The sequence below is a fragment of the Indicator indicator genome, chromosome 24 (assembly GCF_027791375.1).
Source record: "Indicator indicator isolate 239-I01 chromosome 24, UM_Iind_1.1, whole genome shotgun sequence".
Taxonomy (NCBI): Eukaryota; Metazoa; Chordata; class Aves; order Piciformes; family Indicatoridae; genus Indicator; species Indicator indicator.
In genome coordinates this window covers 1,452,107-1,470,515 of record NC_072033.1, presented here as the reverse complement: position 1 = coordinate 1,470,515, position 18,409 = coordinate 1,452,107, and the positions used below count along the sequence as shown (strand labels likewise).

Genomic DNA, 18,409 nt, shown 5'->3' with positions numbered 1-18,409 from the left:
AGCACAGGGGGATGGGCACCTCCTGGCCCTGCTGCCCTCCCTGCTTCTGATGCCAGCCAGGATGCCTTTGGCCTTCTTGGCCCCCTGGGCACTGCTGGCTCATGGTCAGTGCCTGCCAACCACCACCCCCAGCTCCCTCTCCCAGCTGCAGCTTTCCAACCACACATCCCCAGGTCTGCAGCTCCCCATGGGGTTGTTGTGACCCAGGTGCAGGATCTGGCCCTTGGCCTTGTGAGCTTCACACAAAGAGCCTTGGTCCATGGCTCTCACCTGTCCAGACCCTGCTGTAAAGCTTCCCTAGCCTCCAGCAGATGGACACAGCCACCCAGCTTGGTGCCATCTGCAGACTCACTGAGGGTGCACTCACTGCTCTCATGTAGATCAGGTGCTGCATTGGTTAATATCTTCATAATTTTCACTGCAATGGTAAATAAGTGCTCAAAGAAACAGACTTGGGTTTGGTTGGGTTTTTTTTGGGGGGGAGGGAGGGGTTGTTTGTTTTCTTGTTTTCTGGTGCTTATAGTAATACAACCTGACCAGACACAGTTAGTTAGGACTCCAGATGATTGCTTTTCATGGATCTCTCAATGAACCCTGACTCCTCTGTGTCTTCATTGGGAGGAAATGCAATGTAAAAGATGGAAAACATAGAGAAATATTTCATCAATAAGCACACCAGGGCTGGCTGTGTTCCTGTGTGCCCTGCCCTCCATTATGCTGCCTGGGCAGGGCAGTTGGAGTCGAAGTGCTCCAGAGGTCCCTTCCAAACCCTCCCATTCTGTGATTCCATGAGGGCACAGAACTACTTTGCCTACAGTTGTTTAGGGTACTGGAGTGTTGTGTCCACTTCAGGACAGGGAACTGCTTGAGAGAGTCCCATGGAGGGCCACAAAGATGATCAGTGACTGAAGGAGCTGCAGATGTTTAGTTTGAATCAGAGGAGGCTGAGGAGAGACCTCACTGCTGTCTGCAGCTCCCTGAAAGGAGGTTGTGGAGAGGTTGGTGCTGGTCTCTTCTCCCAGGTCATTAGTGATAGAACAAGAGGGAATGGCCTCAAGCTGCAGCAGGGGAGGCTTAGGCTGGAGAGCAGGAAAAGTTATTCCCAGCAAGAGTGGTCAGACACTGGCACAGGCTGCCCAGGGAGGTGCTGGAGTCCCCAAGCCTGGAGGTGTTTCAAGGTGGTTTGGATGTGGTGCTTGAGGATGTGGTTTAGGAGTGACCCTTGCAGAGTAAGGTCAGTAGTTGGACTTGGTGATCCTGAGGCTCTTTTCCAACCTGAATAGTTCTGTGGTTCTGTGACCAGGGGCCTGGAGCATCTCTCCTGTGATGGGCTGAGAGACCTGGGGCTGTTCAGCCTGGAGAAGAGCAGACTGAGAGGGGATCTGATCAGTGCATGTAAATACTTCAAGGGTGAGGGTCAAGAGCATGGGGCTGGGCTCTTTTCGGTGGTGCCCACTGAGGGGCAATGGGTACCAGCTAGAACCCAGGAGGTTTCCCTTAAACATAAGGAAAAGCTTCTTTACCTTGAGGATGACAGAGCACTGGCCTAAGCTGCCCAGAGAAGTTGAGGAGTTTCCCTCTCTGGAGGTGTTCAGAACCCACCTGGACATGTTCCTGGGCAACCTGATCTAGGTGAAGCTGTGCTAGCAGGAGGGGTGGACTGGATGATCTCCAGAGGTCCCTTCCAACCCTTTCCATTCTGTGATTCTGTGATAGAGTAGGGCAATAGCCCTCTGCAAGAGAGGATGTAGAAAGTTCAGAGATCTGTATTCACTGCCAGTGTAGAACTGAAACTCTAAAGGGATGTAGCAGCTTGGCTCTGGTGCTCTCCAGTATCTTCACAAGCATCTAAACAATGGGAGAGTGCAGACTCCTTAAGTTCACAAATCATATCCAGTAGAGAGGCACTGCACAGAGAGGAGTTGGGAAAAGGGTCTGATAAAAATGGCTGCAGTCCAACAGGGAAACACTCAGAGAAAATCATTTTCAGGCAGTCACAGCCAGGTGCACACATACAGGCTGGAGAGCCAGCAGGCAGCAGCTCTGGGGTTAGGATTTGCCATGAGGGTGGTGGAACACTGCAACAGGTTGCTCAGGAAGGTGGCTGGGGCCCCATCCCTGGAGATCTTCAAGGTGAGGCTGGACAGGGCTCTGGGCAACCTGATCCAGGGGAGGATGTCCCTGCTGAGTGCAGGGGGTTGGACTGGATGCCCTTGGGAGATCCCTTCCAAGCCAAACCATTCTAACACATTCTATAAGGAAAACAGGCATCTGGAGTGTCACAGTGCTGGGGGGAGGGGGAAGAAAACATCCCAGGCTGAGAGTCCAGTCTGGAGAGGAGAAGGCTGAGAGGGATCTGATCAATGTCTATCAATAGCTGAGGGCTGGGGGTCAGGAGGGAAGGAACAGGGACAGGCTCTGCTCAGTTGCTCCCTGGGATAGGACCAGGGGCAATGGATGGAAACTGCAGCACAGGAGGTTCCAGCTCAACATGAGGAGGAACTTCTGCACTGTGAGGGTGCCAGAGCCCTGGAGCAGGCTGCCCAGAGAGGTTGTGGAGTCTCCTTCTGTGGAGCCTTTGCAGTCCTGTCTGGATGTGTTCCTGTGTGACCTGTGCTGGATTCTGTGCTCCTGCTCTGGCAGGGGTTGGACTGGGAGATCTCCAGAGGTCCCTTCCAACCCCTCACATCCGCTGATGCTGTGATCTTGTCTGGAGAGGGCTCACTGACATAAAAAGAGGTAGGATAAGTTTTGGGGGTACACTAAAAGCACCTAAGTAGGAAGGTACAAAAAGTCAAGATTTTATTGGTAACCTCATAAAATCCTTCCTCTTCCATGCTTAGAATGGGTCAGAGAAGTGAAAAAACAACATTTCAGGATGTGGTTATGGAATATTTATCAGGGAAAGGATGGTAGAATCATAAGGAAATGGAAAAGTGTAGGTGAGGCTATAAAGGAAGCTGAACTCCATCTTAACCTGAATGAAGGAGGAGCCTGAGGGTGACCTCATTGCTGGGGATAAAGATGTGCAGGGGGAGTGCCCAGAGGCTGGAGCCAGGCTCTGCTGGGGGATGCCCAAGGACAGCACAAGGGGCAGTGGTGGAAGCTGAGGCAGAGGAAGTTCCATGGAAACAGGAGGAAATTTTTTTCCCTGTGAGGGTGACAGAGCCCTGGAACAGGCTGCCCAGGGGGGTTGTGGAGTCTCCCCCTCTGGAGCTATTCAAAAGCCACCTGGATGTGTTCCTGTGTGACCTGCTCTAGGTGCTGCTGCTCTGGGTTGGACTGGATGAGCTCTGGAGGTCCCTTCCATCCCCTCACATTCTGTGATTCTGTGATTCTGTGACAGCTGGTTGCTGCACAACAGGCTGCAGAAGGCATAGGGAAGCTTTCAATTACAAATCTGGAGCAAAGCTGTGATGGGTTTGAGATTGCCCCAGGGTCTCAGCCAGCCAGCTCAGGTATAAAGGTTTACCTGTGAGCATTAATGTGAGGAGCTACAGAAACAGATGAGCTGAAATGATGACTCTGAGACAGCAGGCACCTCAGAGCCTGACTGGGCAGACAAAAATTCAAGGGTCAATATAATTGCAATGGCACAGAGAGGACAAACAGAGGCTGTGCTGCTGGGGTAGTGGCACAAGGCATTTCCAAAAAAGCCAAATCAAACAACCCCCAAACCCAAAGCAGCAAAAGCAAAATCAAATCAGGTAAATGATATAATCAACAAAGGAAATGTACCCCCCTGGCATTAAAATTCCACTCCCAAAGGACAGTGCTAGGGCTGCACTCTGAACTTGCTGATAGCAAACATCCCATGGAACAGAAGTGCTGAGAGGCTAAGCAGGCAGAAGGCAGAGGGTTAAAGGGAGGTTGAGTTATAGCTGTGCTGACAGGGGACCACTCCTGGGACAGCTGCAGAAACTGTCATTTTAGACACTATAAATTACTGCTTTTTGTTTGGAGAAACTACCCAGAAAACCAACAAAAGAAGCAAGAACATTGACTAGCTCACAAAGTTCCTTTGGAAAGGCCACTAGGCAAAAAAAAAAACTCTCAAACCCCCAAACCCCATGACACACCCAGGTGAAATACTCTGCCAGGACTGAAATAATCCCCAGCAGCAACACTTAAGAGAGAAAGTCAGGAAGGGCTATTAAAAAGACATGGAAAAGAGCAAGCAGAAAGGTGAACTGCTTGAGGCAGCCTGGAGGTTAAAGCTTGAAGCTCAGGAAGTATGGAATGGGAGAGCAGGGAGTGAGATGGATTAGGAACTGGTGACACAAGGGAGTGCAGAGGGTGGTGGTCAGTGGGGCCAGGTCCAGCTGGAGAGCTGTACCCAGTGGAGTGCCCCAGGGATCAGAGCTGGGTCCAGTCCTGTTCAACATCTTCATCAATGCCATTGATGAGGGGACAGACAGACAGACAGACAGACAGACAGGGTCTGCTCAGCAAGTCTGCTGATGATACCCAACTGGGAGGCTTGGCTGAGACACCTGAAGGCTGTGAGGCCATTCAGAGACCTGCACAGGCTGAGAGCTGGCAGAGAGGAACCTACTGAGGGTCAGCAAGGATGAGAGCAGAGTCCTGCAGCTGGGCAGGAAGAAAAAAACTGCAGCAGGACAGGCTGGGAGGGGATCTGCCTGAGAGCAGCCCTGAGGAGAAGGAGCTGGGAGTGCTGGTGGGTAACAAGTTCTGCATGGGACAGAAATGTGCCCTGGGGGCCAAGAAGGCCAAAGGGGTCCTGGGGGGCATTCAGAGGAGTGTGGCCAGCAGAGCCAGGGAGGTTCTCCTGCCCCTCTGCTCTGCCCTGGTGAGGCCTCACCTGGAATATTGCATCCAGGTCTGGGCTCCCCAGTTCAAGAGGGACAGGGATCTGCTGGAGAGAGTCCAAGTGAGGGCTCCAAGGATGCTGAAGGGACTGGAGACTGCCTGGGGAGGAGAGGCTCAGAGCCCTGAGGGTGTTTAGTCTGGAGAGGAGAAGGCTGAGAGGGATCTGATCAATGTCTATCAATAGCTGAGGGCTGGGGGTCAGGAAGGGACAGGGACAGGCTCTGCTCAGTTGTGCCCTGGGATAGGACCAGGGGCAGTGGATGGAAACTGCAGCACAGGAGGTTCCAGCTCAACATGAGGAGGAACTTCTGCACTGTGAGGGTGCCAGAGCCCTGGAGCAGGCTGCCCAGAGAGGTTGTGGAGTCTCCTTCTGTGGAGCCTTTGCAGCCCTGTCTGGATGTGTTCCTGTGTGACCTGTGCTGGATTCTGTGCTCCTGCTCTGGCAGGGGGTTGGACTGGAAGATCTCCAGAGGTCCCTTCCAAGCCCTCACATCCTCTGATCCTGTAAAGATGCTCTGTTAAGGTTACCTATCCAAACAAAGACATTTAAAAACAACCCAGGAGTGCCCTTAGTTAAAAAAGTGCATTAAAGGAAAAATATCAAACAGCCTTCAAAACCTGGAAGTCAGCAATTTTCCAATTCTTAAGCAGCCCTTAGCCTATCATTTAACTTACCATCAACCTAGCACTGAAGACTGAACCCCAGCAGCAGGGGGATGGAAAGGATCAATGTGGACTTTTGAAAGAGCTCCTGGAAAACTGCAAACCAGCCAATCTTATTTCCATCCTGGACAAAGTGGTAGGAGCTGAAGCCTCAGCATGTTTCTGTGGAAGGAAGCCAGTGCCTCAAAAGCCTCTTGGAGTTCTCTGAAGGAGGCAGACTCACAGAATATTATGGGCTGGAAGGGACCTTGAAAGTTCATCCAGTCCAAGCCCCCTGCCAGAGCAGGGTCACCTAGAGCAGATCACACAGGAACACAGCCAGGCAGGTCTTGAATATCTCCAGAGAGGGAGACTCCACAACCCCCCTGGGCAGCCTGTGCCAGTGGGCAGCAAGCACACAGATCATAGAATCATAGAGTCACAGAACTGTCAGGGTTGGAAGGGACCTCAAGGATCATCCAGCTCCAACCCCCTGCCATGGGCAGGGACACCTCACACCACAGCAGGTTGCTCACAGCCACATCCAGCCTGGCTGCAAAAACCTCCAGGGATGAGGCTTCCACCACCTCCCTGGGCAACCTCTGCCAGGCTCTCACCACCCTCATGGGGAAGAATTTCTTCCTAACATTCAATCTGAATCTCCCCACTTCTAGTTTTGCTCCATCCCCCTCAGTCCTATCACTCCCTGACACCCTCAAAAGTCCCTCCCCAGCAGATGCTGATCTGCTTGAGGTTGGGTATTTGAGCTTTCAGACAGATTTCTGAGACAGTCCTTCAGCAAGGACTCTTAGGTGAAGGTGAAGCACAGAGGAAGTTCTTCCCTGGGAGCAAGAGTTGGCTGAAGGTGGGATACACAGGCCAGCAACAGCTTTGGTATCCCCACTGGGATCTCACAAGTATTGTGCTGGGATTGCTGCTGCTCAACATACTCAGAAAAGTCCTGAAAAACCACAGACTCATGGAATGGCTCAGGCTGGAAGGGACCCCAGAGCTCATCTCCTGTAACCTTCCTGCTATGGGCAGGGACAGCTCAGCTGGACTCAGCTGCTCCAGGCCTCATCCAACCTGGCCTTGAACACCCCCAGGGAGGAGGCAGCCACAGCCTCCCTGGGCAGCCTGTGCCAGAGTCTCACCAACCCCATACTGAAGAACTTCTTCCTCAGCTCCACTCTAACCCTGCTCTGCCTCAGCTCCAAACCATTCCCCCTTGGCCTGTCCCTAGACCCCCTCAGAAAAAGTCTTTTTGCAGCCTTCCTGCAGGATCCCTTCAGGTCCTGGCAGGCAGCTCTGAGGTCCTCCTGGAGTCTTCCCCAGGCTGCACACCCCCAGCTCCCTCAGCCTGTGCTCACAGCAGAGCTGCTCCAGCCCTTGGATCATCTTTGTGTTCTCCTCTGGCCTCACTCCAGCAGCTCTGTGCCCTTCTTGTGCTGGGGACACCAGAACTGGAGGCAGGACTGGAGGTGGAGTCTCAGAAGAGCAGAGCCCAGGGGCAGAATCCCCTCTCCTGCCCTGCTGCCCACACTGCTCTGGCTGCAGCCCAGCACACAGCTGCCTGCTGGGCTGCAGGAGGGCACTGCTGGCTCCTGGGGAGCTGCTCAGCAACCAACACCCCCAAGGCTCTTTCTTCAGAGCTACTCTCAACCCACTCTGCACCCAGCCTGGATTTGTGCCTGGGGTTGGCCTGGCCCAGCTGCAGGACCTTGCACTGTGACCTGTTGAATCTCATGCAGTTGGCAGTGACCCACAGCTGAAGCCTGTCAGGATCCTTGTGGAAGTCATCCCTGCCCTCAAGTGAGTCCAGAGCACCACACAGCCTGGTGTCACAGTTAAAGAGGAGGTAAAGCCAGGTGATAATAATTTCTGGGCATTAATGACACTTTTGGCTAAACAGGAAGAATAACCTTGGTATAAACCATCCATGGCAGGGCTCACAACTAAAGCATTGTGGGCAAAAGGGATAAGCAGAAGCTGCTAGAGGAGCAGACCAAGAAACCCAAGATGAGTCTGGCTTGCAGGTGGTTCAGAAATGCTGCACTGGCCACTAAGAAGCTGATGGACTCCTTTGAGAGCTGATGGACTCCTCTGAGATCTGTTGGTCAAAAGAGACATTTGGTGGTCATAGGATCACAGGATCAGAGGATGTGAGAGGTTGGAAGGGACCTCTGGAGATCTTCCAGTCCAACCCCCTGCCAGAGCAGGAGCACAGAATCCAGCACAGGTCACACAAGAACACATCCAGACAGGGCTGCAAAGGTTCTTTCCTGTGCTGAGTGCTCCAGACCTGGATGCAGTGATCCAGGTGAGGTCTCAGCAGAGCAGAGTGGCAGAATCTCCTCTCTGGCTCTGGGGGCAATGCTGCTTTGGATGCAGCTCAGGCTGCCCTTGGCCTTCTGTGCTGCAGGCTCACACTGCCTGCTCCTGGCCAGCTTCTCCCCCACCAGCACCCCCAAGTCCTTCTCCTCAGGGCTGCTTTCCATCACCTCCTCCCCCAGTCTGCATTGGCAGTGAGGATTGTTCTGGCCCAGGAGCAGGACCTGCCCTTGCTCTTGTTGAACCTCATGAGGTTCACCTGGTCCCATCTCTCCAGCTTGTCCAGGTCCCTCTGGATGCCATCCTGTCCCTCTGGCATATCAACAGCACCACTCAGCTTGGTGTCACCCAGAAGGACCTCACAGAACAGAGCAAGTGGACAAATGTGCAGCAGATGACTTTCAGTGTGGGTTAATGTGCTGTGCCCATGGAGAAAAATCATCTGCACCAGGCCTGTGTGAGGCTGAGCCTACAACAGCTCAAGCAGGAGCTTGGAGTCATCATCAGCAGTTCTCTGACCTCAGCTGCAGTGCTGGCTCCAGCTAGGGGACACCCAACACAAGAGAGACCTGAGGAGGCCACAAGGATGATCAGAGGGCTGGAGAGCCTCCCCCATGGGACAGGCTGGGGGAGTTGGGGCTGCTCAGCCTGGAGAAGAGAAGGCTCCAGGGAGAACTCAGAGCAGCCTTCCAAGACCTGAAGGGGACCTGCAGGTTCAGAAGTCCCTCTCCAGCCCAACCCTTTTTGCTTGGACTTGATCTCTGAGGTCTTTTCCAACCTGATTGATTCTGTGAAGGGGCTGTGGGGATAGGACTAGGGGCAATGGTTTGAAACTGGAGCAGGGCAGGGTTAGGTTGGACATCAGGAAGAAGTTCTGCACAGTGAGGCTGGGGAGAGACTGGGACAGGCTGCCCAGGGAGGTGATGGAGACCCCATCCCAGGAGACATTCAAGGTCAGGGTTGATGGGGCTCTGAGCAACCTGCTCTAGTTGGAGATGTCCCTGTTCAGTGCAGGGGGCAGTTGGACAAGATGACTTTTGAGAGTCTCTTCCAACCCAGTGCATTCTGTGACTGTGATTACCATGGAGGAAAAAAAAACTAAACCCAAACCACCTCATTCCCCCCCAAATTCACCAGCCCCAAACCACCCCCAAGCAAGGAGCTGCACTATGCTGGGCAAGGAGCAGTTCCTGTCACCAGCCTTTGTCACAGCAGCTGCTGACCCTCCTTACCTGTATGTCCCAGCAAGAACTTGGTCACAATCAATGAGGATGAACTTCTCCAGCACCTGGCCTGCAAACTTCTTGCCTGCTTTGCTGTAGTAGGTGTCTCCACTCAGGCATCTCACACACATGTTCTGCAACCAAAGCAAGCAACAGGCTGAACTGAGAGCAATGCTCCCTCAGCCTTCACTGATGGACTCCCTCCAGCAGCCACTCAGCTCCCAAAGGTGGAACACAACCAGGTAGGAAGCATTTCTTGGCTTCTCCATACCCAATATTATCTCACACTGACTGTCTAGAAGACAAAACCCATCAGGAAATATTACTTTCCACTGAGGGGCAACTGGTGGTTTGAATAAGCTGTGGAGAAGCCTGTGAGCCTGCAGAACATTGCCCCAGGCTGGGGATGTGTGGTTGGAAAGCTGCAGCTGGGAGAGGGAGCTGGGGGTGGTGGTTGGCAGGCACTGACCATGAGCCAGCAGTGCCCAGGGGGCCAAGAAGGCCAAAGGCATCCTGGCTGGCATCAGAAGCAGGGAGGGCAGCAGGGCCAGGAGGTGCCCATCCCCCTGTGCTCAGCACTGGGGAGGCCACACCTTGAGTGCTGTGCTCAGCTCTGGGCCCTCCCTGCAGGAAGGACATTGAGGGGCTGGAGCCTGTCCAGAGCAGGGCAAGGAGGCTGGAGAAGGGCCTGGAGCCCCTGGGCTAGAGGAGGGCTGAGGGAGCTGGGGGTGTTGAGGCTGCAGAAGAGGAGGCTGAGGGAGACCTCATTGCTCTCTGCAGCTCCCTGAAGGGAGGTTGGGGTGAGGAGGGCACAGCCTCTGCTGCTTGGTGGCAAGGGACAGGAGCAGAGGCAATGGTTCCAAGCTGCCCAGGGGAGGCTCAGGCTGGAGCTGAGGAAATATTTCTGCCCTGGAAGGGCTCTCAGACATTGGCCCAGGCTGCCCAGGGCAGTGCTGGAGTCCCCATCCCTGGGGGTGTTCCAGCAGCTGTGGCCCTGGTGCTTAGGGCCATGGTTTGGTGCTGAGCCTGAAGTGCTGGGTGGAGGGCTGGACTGGATGTGCTTGGAGGGCTCTGCCAACCTGCTGTGTTCTGTGGTGCTGTGAGATCTGTTCAATTTCTTTCAGACTGTTGCTAATGTTTGACTAACCCCAGTGGTGGCTGTGTCTGTGTGAAGCTGAGTGCTGACCCACAACAGCTCCCTGGTTTCAGTCAGTCTGTCCTGAGTTCAGTCAGGGGCAGGCTCCTTAAAACCAAAGTACTGCTCAGTAAAAAGAAAAAAAGGATTTACAGAAAGGTTTGGCTGCAATCCCAACACTGCCCTTCATCAGCAGAGTTTAAATTAAACTAAACCTTCCAGCTGCTGTACTCAAGTGAAGCCCTCCTCATCCTCCTGGGCTTTAAAGGCTGCAAAGAGCTGATACAACCTTGACCTGTAAAGCAGTGCAGACACGTGGAGTCCCAGAGTGGGGTGGGTTGGCTTGGAAGGGACCTCAAAGCTCATCCAGCTCCAACCCCTGCCATGGGCAGGGACACCTCCCACCAGCACAGCTTGCTCAAGGTCTCATCCAGCCTGGCCCTGAACACCTCCAGGGAGGGCACAGCCACAGCCTCCCTGGGCAACCTGTGCCAGTCTCTCCCCAGCCTCACTCTCAACAATTTCTTCCTCCTCTCCACTCTCAATCTCCCCTCTCCCAGCTCAAAGCCATTCTCCCTCATCCTGCCACTCTCAGCCCTTGTCAAAAGTCCCTCCCCAGCTCTCCTGGAGCCCTTCAGGTACTGGAAGGCTGCTCTGAGGTCTCCCTGGAGCCTTCTCTTCTCCAGGCTCAACAGCCCCAACTCTCCCAGCCTGTCCCCACAGGGGAGGTTCTGCAGCCTCTGATCATCTCTGTGGCCTCCTCTGGAGCCTCTCCAGCAGCTCCAGGTCCTTCTTGTGCTGGGGGCCCCAGAGCTGGAGGCAGTGCTGCAGGTGGGGTCTGAGCAGAGCAGAGCAGAGGGCAGAATCCCCTCCCTGTGCTGCTCTCTCCCTGCTCTGGATGCAGCTCAGCACTCAGCTGGCTCTGGGCTGCCAGGGACCAGTGCTGGCTCCTGGGGACTTTGTCACCACCTGACACCCCCAAGGCCTTCTCCTCAGCACTGCTCTCAGCCACTCCTCAGCCAGTCTGGACTTGTGCTTGGGGTTGCCCCTGCCCAGGACCTTGCCCTTGGCCTTGTTGAGCTTCCTGCAGTTGGCTCAGGCTCAGCTCTGCAGCCTGCCCAGGACCCTCTGGATGGATCCCTTCCCTCCAGTGTTGTCAGCTGCACCACACAGCTTGGTGCCTTCCATAAACCTGCTGAGGCTGTTCATTGAGCTACCTCTGAAACTCCCTCTCAAAATCTCTTTCCTCTTGGCTGGGACAAGGATACCTCAGAGCCTGAGCACCTCTCAGTTAAAGGACTCCCAAGCCTCCTCCACCTTCAGACCCATCAGGCTTTGCCTTTCCCAAGGCCTTCTGCTCAGCACTGCCCTCAGCCACTCCTCACCCAGCCTGGATTTGTGCTTGGGTGTCTCAGCACCCACCAGGAACCACAGGACTTTGCCATGATGTGAGCACCTCACTGGGGGAAGGCAGGAGAGAACAGTTCGTGGCCACAGGTACTGGCCTGGTGTCTATGATACAGAGCAAATAACCTTCCCTAAGGCTGCACCTGCCCTGGCCTGCCAGGTCAACCCTTCCTGCCCCTCCAGGCCAGCTCCTCTGCCACCTGCAGTGGCTTTGGCACACCAGGAGCTGTTGCAAACTCTTTGTGTTTGTCCTGGCAGATCCCTCTGTGGGCAGCTGCTACCTGCCTGGCATCAGCCCTGCAAAAGACAAAGCCCCCTGGCAGCTGGGACAGGCTGCACACAACACTCTGCCTCTTGCTGGAGGGGGGTGCTGCCCATGGCTGCTCCTGGGGGAGCTGGCAGCCTCCTCTCTGCCCATGAGGAGCTCAGTCTGGACAGAACAGTTTGGGACAGCTGCAGAGAAAAGGCAGGCACCAATTGTCCTCTTGGTGGGCACTCTTGCACAAAGTCCCTCTGCAGCCTCCCTGCAGGATCCCTTCAGGCACTGGAAGGCAGTTATAAGGTGAGTCCTGTAGTTTGCTCATCTCCAGGGTGAACAATCCCAGTTCCCTTTGCCTATCCTCACAGCAGAGCTGCTCCAGTCCCTGGATCATCTTTGTGGCCTCCTCTGGACTTGTTTCAACAGTTCCATGTCCTTCTCCTGCTGGGGACACCAGAACTGGAGGCAGGATTGGAGGTGAGGTCTGAGCAGAGCAGAGCCCAGGGGCAGAATCCCCTCTCCTGCCCTGCTGCCCACACTCCTCTGGCTGCAGCCCAGCACACAGCTGCCTGCTGGCCTGCAGGAGGGCACTGCTGGCTCCTGGGGAGCTGCTCAGCAACCAACACCCCCAAGTCCTTCTTTTCAGGGCTGCTCTCATCCCCCTCTGTACCCAGCTTATATCTGTGCCTGGGATTGGCCTAGCCCAGGTGTAGGACCTTGCACTTTGGCTTGTTGAGGCTCCTGCAGTTGGCACTGCCCCATCTCTCAAGCCTGTCAAGGTCCCTTTGGATGGATCCCTTCCCTCAGGGGAGCCCAGCACACCACACAGCTTGGTTTAATCAGCTGAGGATGCACTCAGTGCCACTGCCCATGTCACTGACAATGATGGTGACCAGCACTGGGCCCAGAGCAGACCCCTGAGGAGCTCCACTTGTCACTGGGCTCCACATGGACATTGAGCTGTTAACCACAACCCTTAGAGCATGACCTGCTAGCCAGTTCCTTGTCCACCACCCATCAGGTCCATCTCTCTCCATCCCAGAGACAAGGCTGCTGTGTGGAACAGTGGCAGATGCCTTGCACAACTCCAGGTGAGTGAGGTCAGCTGCTTTGCCCATCTCAGCCACTGCTGCAGCTCTGTCATGGAAGGCCACCAAGTCAGTCAGGCATCATGGGCCTGATGGAGAGAATCCAGAGGAGGCCATGAAAATGCTCAGGGGGTTGGAGCAGCTCTGCTGTGAGGACAGGCTGAGGGAGCTGGGGGTGTTCAGCATGGAGAAGAGAAGGCTCCAGGGAGACCTTAGAGCAGCTTCCAGTACCTGAAGGGGCTACAAGAAGGCTGCAGAGGGACTGCTCCCAAAGGCCTGAAGGGACAGGACCAGGGGCAATGGCTTCAAACTAGAGCAGAGCAGATTGAGATTGGATGTGAGGAACAAGTTCTGCACCAGGAGGGTGGTGGAACACTGCAACAGGTTGCCCAGGGAGGTGGTTGAGGCTCCATCCCTGGAGATCTTCAAGGTGAGGCTGGACAGGGCTCTGGGCAACCTGATCCAGTGGAGGATGTCCCTGCTGAGTGCAGGGGGTTGGACTGGATGAGCTTTGGAGGTCCCTTCCAGTCCAGAGCACTCTGTGATTCTATGTTTTGCCCTTAGTGCAGGGCTTGGCTGTCCCTGAGTATCCTGCAGCCTTACAGGACAGCCACGCTGCCAGGTTCCACTCTCACTTGATCCAGACAGCAGCTCTAGGTTCAGCAGATGGACACCTGACAAACAATCCACCTCCTGTGACTGCTGCCAATGCTTAATGCTCCTCTGTGGTGCATTGCTGGTGCTCAGAACCAGGATTCATAGAATCATAGAATCAGTCAGGGTTGGAAGGGACCACAAGGATCATCCAGTTCCAACCCCCCTGCCATGGGCAGGGACACCTCACACTAGAGCAGGCTGGCCAGAGCCTCATCCAGCCTGGCCTTAAACACCTCCAGGGATGGAGCCACAACCACCTCCCTGGGCAACCCATTCCAGGCTCTCACCACTCTCATGGGGAAGAACTTCTTCCTTATATCCAGTCTGAATCTCCCCACTTCCAGCTTTATTCCATTCCCCTCCAGTCCTATCACTCCCTCACACCCTCAAAAGTCCCTCCCCAGCTTTCTTGGAGCCCCCTTCAGATCCTGGAAGGCCACAAGAAGGTCTCCTGGGAGCCTTCTCCTCTCCACACTGCACAACCCCAACTCTCTCAGTCTGTCTCCAGAGCAGAGCAGCTCCAGCCCTCTGCTCATCCTCGTGGCCCTTCTCTGGAATCTTTCCAGCCCCTCCAGAGCCTTCCTGGAACAGAGGCTCCAGACCTGGACACAGAGCTCCAGGTGTGGTCTGAGCAGAGTGGAGCAGAGGGGGAGAATCCCCTCCCTGGCCCTGCTGGCCACACTTCTGCTGCAGCCCAGGCTCTGCTTGGCTCTCTGGGCTGCAAGTGCTCACTGCTGGCTCCTGCTGAGCTTCTCCTCCCCCAGCACCCCCAAGGCCTTTTCTTCAGGGCTGCTCTCCAGCCAGTCCCTGCCCAGCCTGGATTTGTGCTTGGGATTGCCTTGACCCAGCTGCAGGGCCTTACACTTGGTCTTGTTGAACCTCATGAGATTCACCACCAGCAGGCTCACAAAATCTTCTTAGAAGTAAGCAAAGGGCAAACTCAAGCCCCTCTGAAACTCAGATTGTCATCAGCTCTTCCAAATGGAGCTTTGCCATCAAATGGAGCTTTGCCATCACCTCCTGTAGCAACTCAGAGCCAGGGATAAAACATGGACAAGTGTGGGAATCCTGTCTGGATGCAAACCTCCTTGTGATTGTATCAAGAACTGAGATATTGTCCCAGCAAAGGGAAAGATCTGCCCTGGGAGGGGGTGGTGGGAGACCCTCTGGAATGGGCAACAAGGCCAAGGTCATCTCTACCCACCAAGACCACAGCTCCCCAGGGAAGGGGAGATGGTGAAAAGGCTTCTGCACTATACAGCAGATTCACCACCTGGCCTGAAAAGCCCCTGGGGTGTGTGGACAGGTAAAAGGTCCCCCCCAGGCCAGACCCCTGCAAGCACACAGGAATACACAGGAGATTCCCTGGGGGCAAAGTCTCTCTGCAGCCTTTCAAGCCCCATCTGGATGCATTCCTGTGCAGCCTGCACTGGCTCCTATGGTCCTGCTCTGGCAGGGGGCTTAGACTCAAAGATCTTCAGAGGTCCTTTCCAACCCCTAACATCCTGGGAGCCTGGGAACACCTGGACACAGGCATAAGGGTGAGGGGCCAGGGGAAAACTGTGACTACAAACCTGTGTACAAAGACCTGAGTGATGCCTGCTCTGGAGAAGAGCTCCACTGCAGACAACACATGCTGGGAACACCACAGGGCAACACAAGCTGAGAAGGACTCAGACTCTGGAAACTCTCTCACAGATCACAGTCTCACAGTGTATGAGAGGTTGGAAGGGGCCTCCAGAGATCATCAGGTCCAACCCCCCTGCCAGAGCAGCATCACTTAGGGTAGTCTGCACAGGAATGCATCCAGGTGGGGTTGGAATGGCTCCAGAGAAGACTCCACAACCCCCCTGGGGAGCCTGCTCCAGGGCTCTGTCACCCTCACACCAAAGAAGTTTATCCTCCTGTTGAGCTGAAATCTTCTCTGTTCAAGTTTGAACCCATTGCTCCTTGGCTTATCACTGTGCACCACCCAAAAGAGCCTGGCCCCCTCCCCTTGACACCCACCCCTCAGCTATTGAGAGACATTGATCAGATCCCTCTCAGCCTTCTCTTCTCCAGACTAAACAGCCCCAGGGCTCTCAGTCTCTCTTCACAGGGGAGATGCTCAAGTCCCCAAATCATCCTCCTGGCTCTTCCTTGGACTCTCTCCAGCAGGTCTCTGTCTCTCTTGACCTGGGGAGCCCAGAACTGGACACAGGATTGCAGCTGTGGTCTCAGCAGGGCAGAGCAGAGCAGGAGAAGAACCTCCCCAGCCCTGCTGGCCACACTCCTCTTGCTGCCCCCCAGGATCCCATTGGCTCTCTTGGCCACCAGAGCACATTGGTGTTCCATGCAGAACTTGCTGCCCACCAGCACTCCAAGGTCTTTCTCTGTGGAGCTGCTCTCCAGCAGGGCAGCCTCTAACCTGTCCTGGTGCCTGCTGTTGTTCCTCCCCAGATGCAGGACCCTGCACCTGTCCTTACTGAACTCCATGAGGTTTGCCTGCAGCCAGCTCTCAGCCTGTCCAGGTGATGTTGGATGGCAGCACAGCCTGAGGGGTGTCAGCCACCTCCCCTCCTCCAGCCAAAGATGCTGACACAGTCCCTTTCCTGCTCTCCTGCTCCCTGTCTCCATTCCTCTCTCTCTTTCTCCCTTTTCTCCCTTCACTTTTGTTCACTTTATCCTTCATCAAACAGCCTCCACTGTGGATATTTGGCCTCCTTTGTGCCTTAATTTCACAAGAGGAGAATGGTCTAAAGAGCTCTCCTCCTCTGGACCAGGACAACAAGGGATAAAATCTATGGACCAGGGATAAAATCTGGATGCTGCACTCCCCTGTGATGTGAGCATCAACCATGTTCCTGTAAGGCTTGAGATGCATCCAGCTGCAGAGGCACTTCCCACTGAGACCTGCTGCTGAGTCAGTGGATGGGGAGGCAAGTGTTGATGAGTCCCTCCAGCACAAGAGATGACATCAGGTCTAACAGAGATGGAGACATCTCCATGAATGTCATCTCACTCTGAATTTGATTAAATAATGGCCAGGCTCGTGGAGAAGGCAAATCACAGCCTGGGCTGCAGCCAAAGCAGCACTGCCAGCAGAGCCAGAGAGGGGATTCTGCCACTTTGCTCTGCTGAGACCTCACCTGCAGGGCTGTGTGCAGCTCTGGAGCCTTCAGCACAGGAAGGACATGGACCTGATGGAGAGGGGCCAGAGGAGGCCAGGAAAATGCTCAGGGGGTTGGAGCAGCTCTGCTGTGAGGACAGGCTGAGGGAGCTGGGGGTGTTCAGCCTGGAGAAGAGAAGGCTCCAGGGAGACCTTAGGAAGCCTTCCAGTACCTGAAGGGAGCTACAAGAAGGCTGCAGAGGGACTGCTCCCAAAGGCCTGCAGGGACAGGACCAGGGGCAATGGCTTCAAACTAGAGCAGAGCAGATTGAGATTGGATGTGAGGAACAAGTTCTGCACCAGGAGGGTGGTGGAACACTGCAACAGGTTGCCCAGGGAGGTGGTTGAGGCTCCATCCCTGGAGATCTTCAAGGTGAGGCTGGACAGGGCTCTGGGCAACCTGATCCAGGGGAGGATGTCCCTGCTGAGTGCAGGGGGTTGGACTGGATGAGCTTTGCAGGTCCCTTCCAGCCTGGACCATTCTCTGGCTCTGTGAGAAGGGAGAGGTGCTAGGGACCAGACCAAAGGGTCCATAGCTGCCACAGGTTCCAAGAGTTGTTTCTTACATTCACTGTGTGAGTGGAAACTTACTGGGAAGTCATCCTGAGTGAGAGCCATTTTATTGCACATCTCCACAAAGTGCTTCAGGTACTCTTCATCCAGGATGAGGTACACTGGGACATGCCTTCTGCTGGAGGCCTCCAGCAGGTCACACAGGATCTCCATGTCTGTAAACAGATCCATCACAATTGCTATCACCTAAGGAGATAAGGGATGAAAACCAAGAGACTTTTGAGATCTCATGCCCGAGTGAGCTGCACTTTAAGCTATGAATTAGAGCATTCAAACCTCTTGGGTTGTGTCTGTGGCCCTATGGGGACTGCTTCTGAGCCTTTGTGTTTAACAGCCCTCATCCCTCCATGGCAGACAGGCACAAAGACATTCCCCACCCAAGCCACCTCCTGTCTCATCTCTCATGGGCAGAGAGAAAGAGCTGCAAGGGCAATGCACAAACTCTGAGTGTCACTCACAGAATCAAGACTGCCTTGGGTTGGAAGGGGCCTCAAAGCTCATCCAGCTCCAACCCCTGCCATGGGCAGGGACACCTCCCACCAGCACAGCTTGCTCAGGGTCTCATCCAGCCTGGCCCTGAACACCTCCAGGGAGGGCACAGCCACAGCCTCCCTGGGCAACCTGTGCCAGTCTCTCCCCAGCCTCACTCTCAACAATTTCTTCCTCCTCTCCACTCTCAATCTCCCCTCTCCCAGCTCAAAGCCATTCTCCCTCATCCTGCCACTCCCAGCCCTTCTCACAAGTCCCTCCCCAGCTCTCCTGGAGCCCTCAGGTCCTGGAAGGCTGCTCTGAGGTCTCCCTGGAACCTTCTCTTCTCCAGGCTCAACAGCCCCAACTCTCCCAGCCTGGCCCCACAGGGGAGGTTCTGCAGCCTCTGATCATCTCTGTGGCCTCCTCTGGAGCCTCTCCAGCAGCTCCAGGTCCTTCTTGTGCTGGGGGCCCCAGAGCTGGAGGCAGTGCTGCAGGTGGGGTCTGAGCAGAGCAGAGCAGAGGGCAGAATCCCCTCCCTGTGCTGCTCTCTCCCTGCTCTGGATGCAGCTCAGCACTCAGCTGGCTCTGGGCTGCCAGGGACCAGTGCTGGCTCCTGGGGACTTTGTCACCACCTGACACCCCCAA

At 55.0% G+C, this 18,409-nt stretch overlaps 1 protein-coding gene across 1 annotated transcript in view; it reads right to left on the bottom strand.

Annotated features, from left to right (window-relative positions):
* The window catches only part of FAM83C (family with sequence similarity 83 member C), a 33,894-nt gene that overhangs the window by 5,875 nt on the left and 9,610 nt on the right, over positions 1-18,409 (bottom strand). Inside the window, exons 2-3 of the mRNA XM_054392073.1 lie at positions 17,312-17,479; positions 9,036-9,160 (exon numbers count right to left, since the gene is read on the bottom strand). Of these exons, the coding sequence (XP_054248048.1) occupies positions 9,036-9,160; positions 17,312-17,479 (293 nt within the window). The remainder of the gene's footprint in view (positions 1-9,035; positions 9,161-17,311; positions 17,480-18,409) is intronic.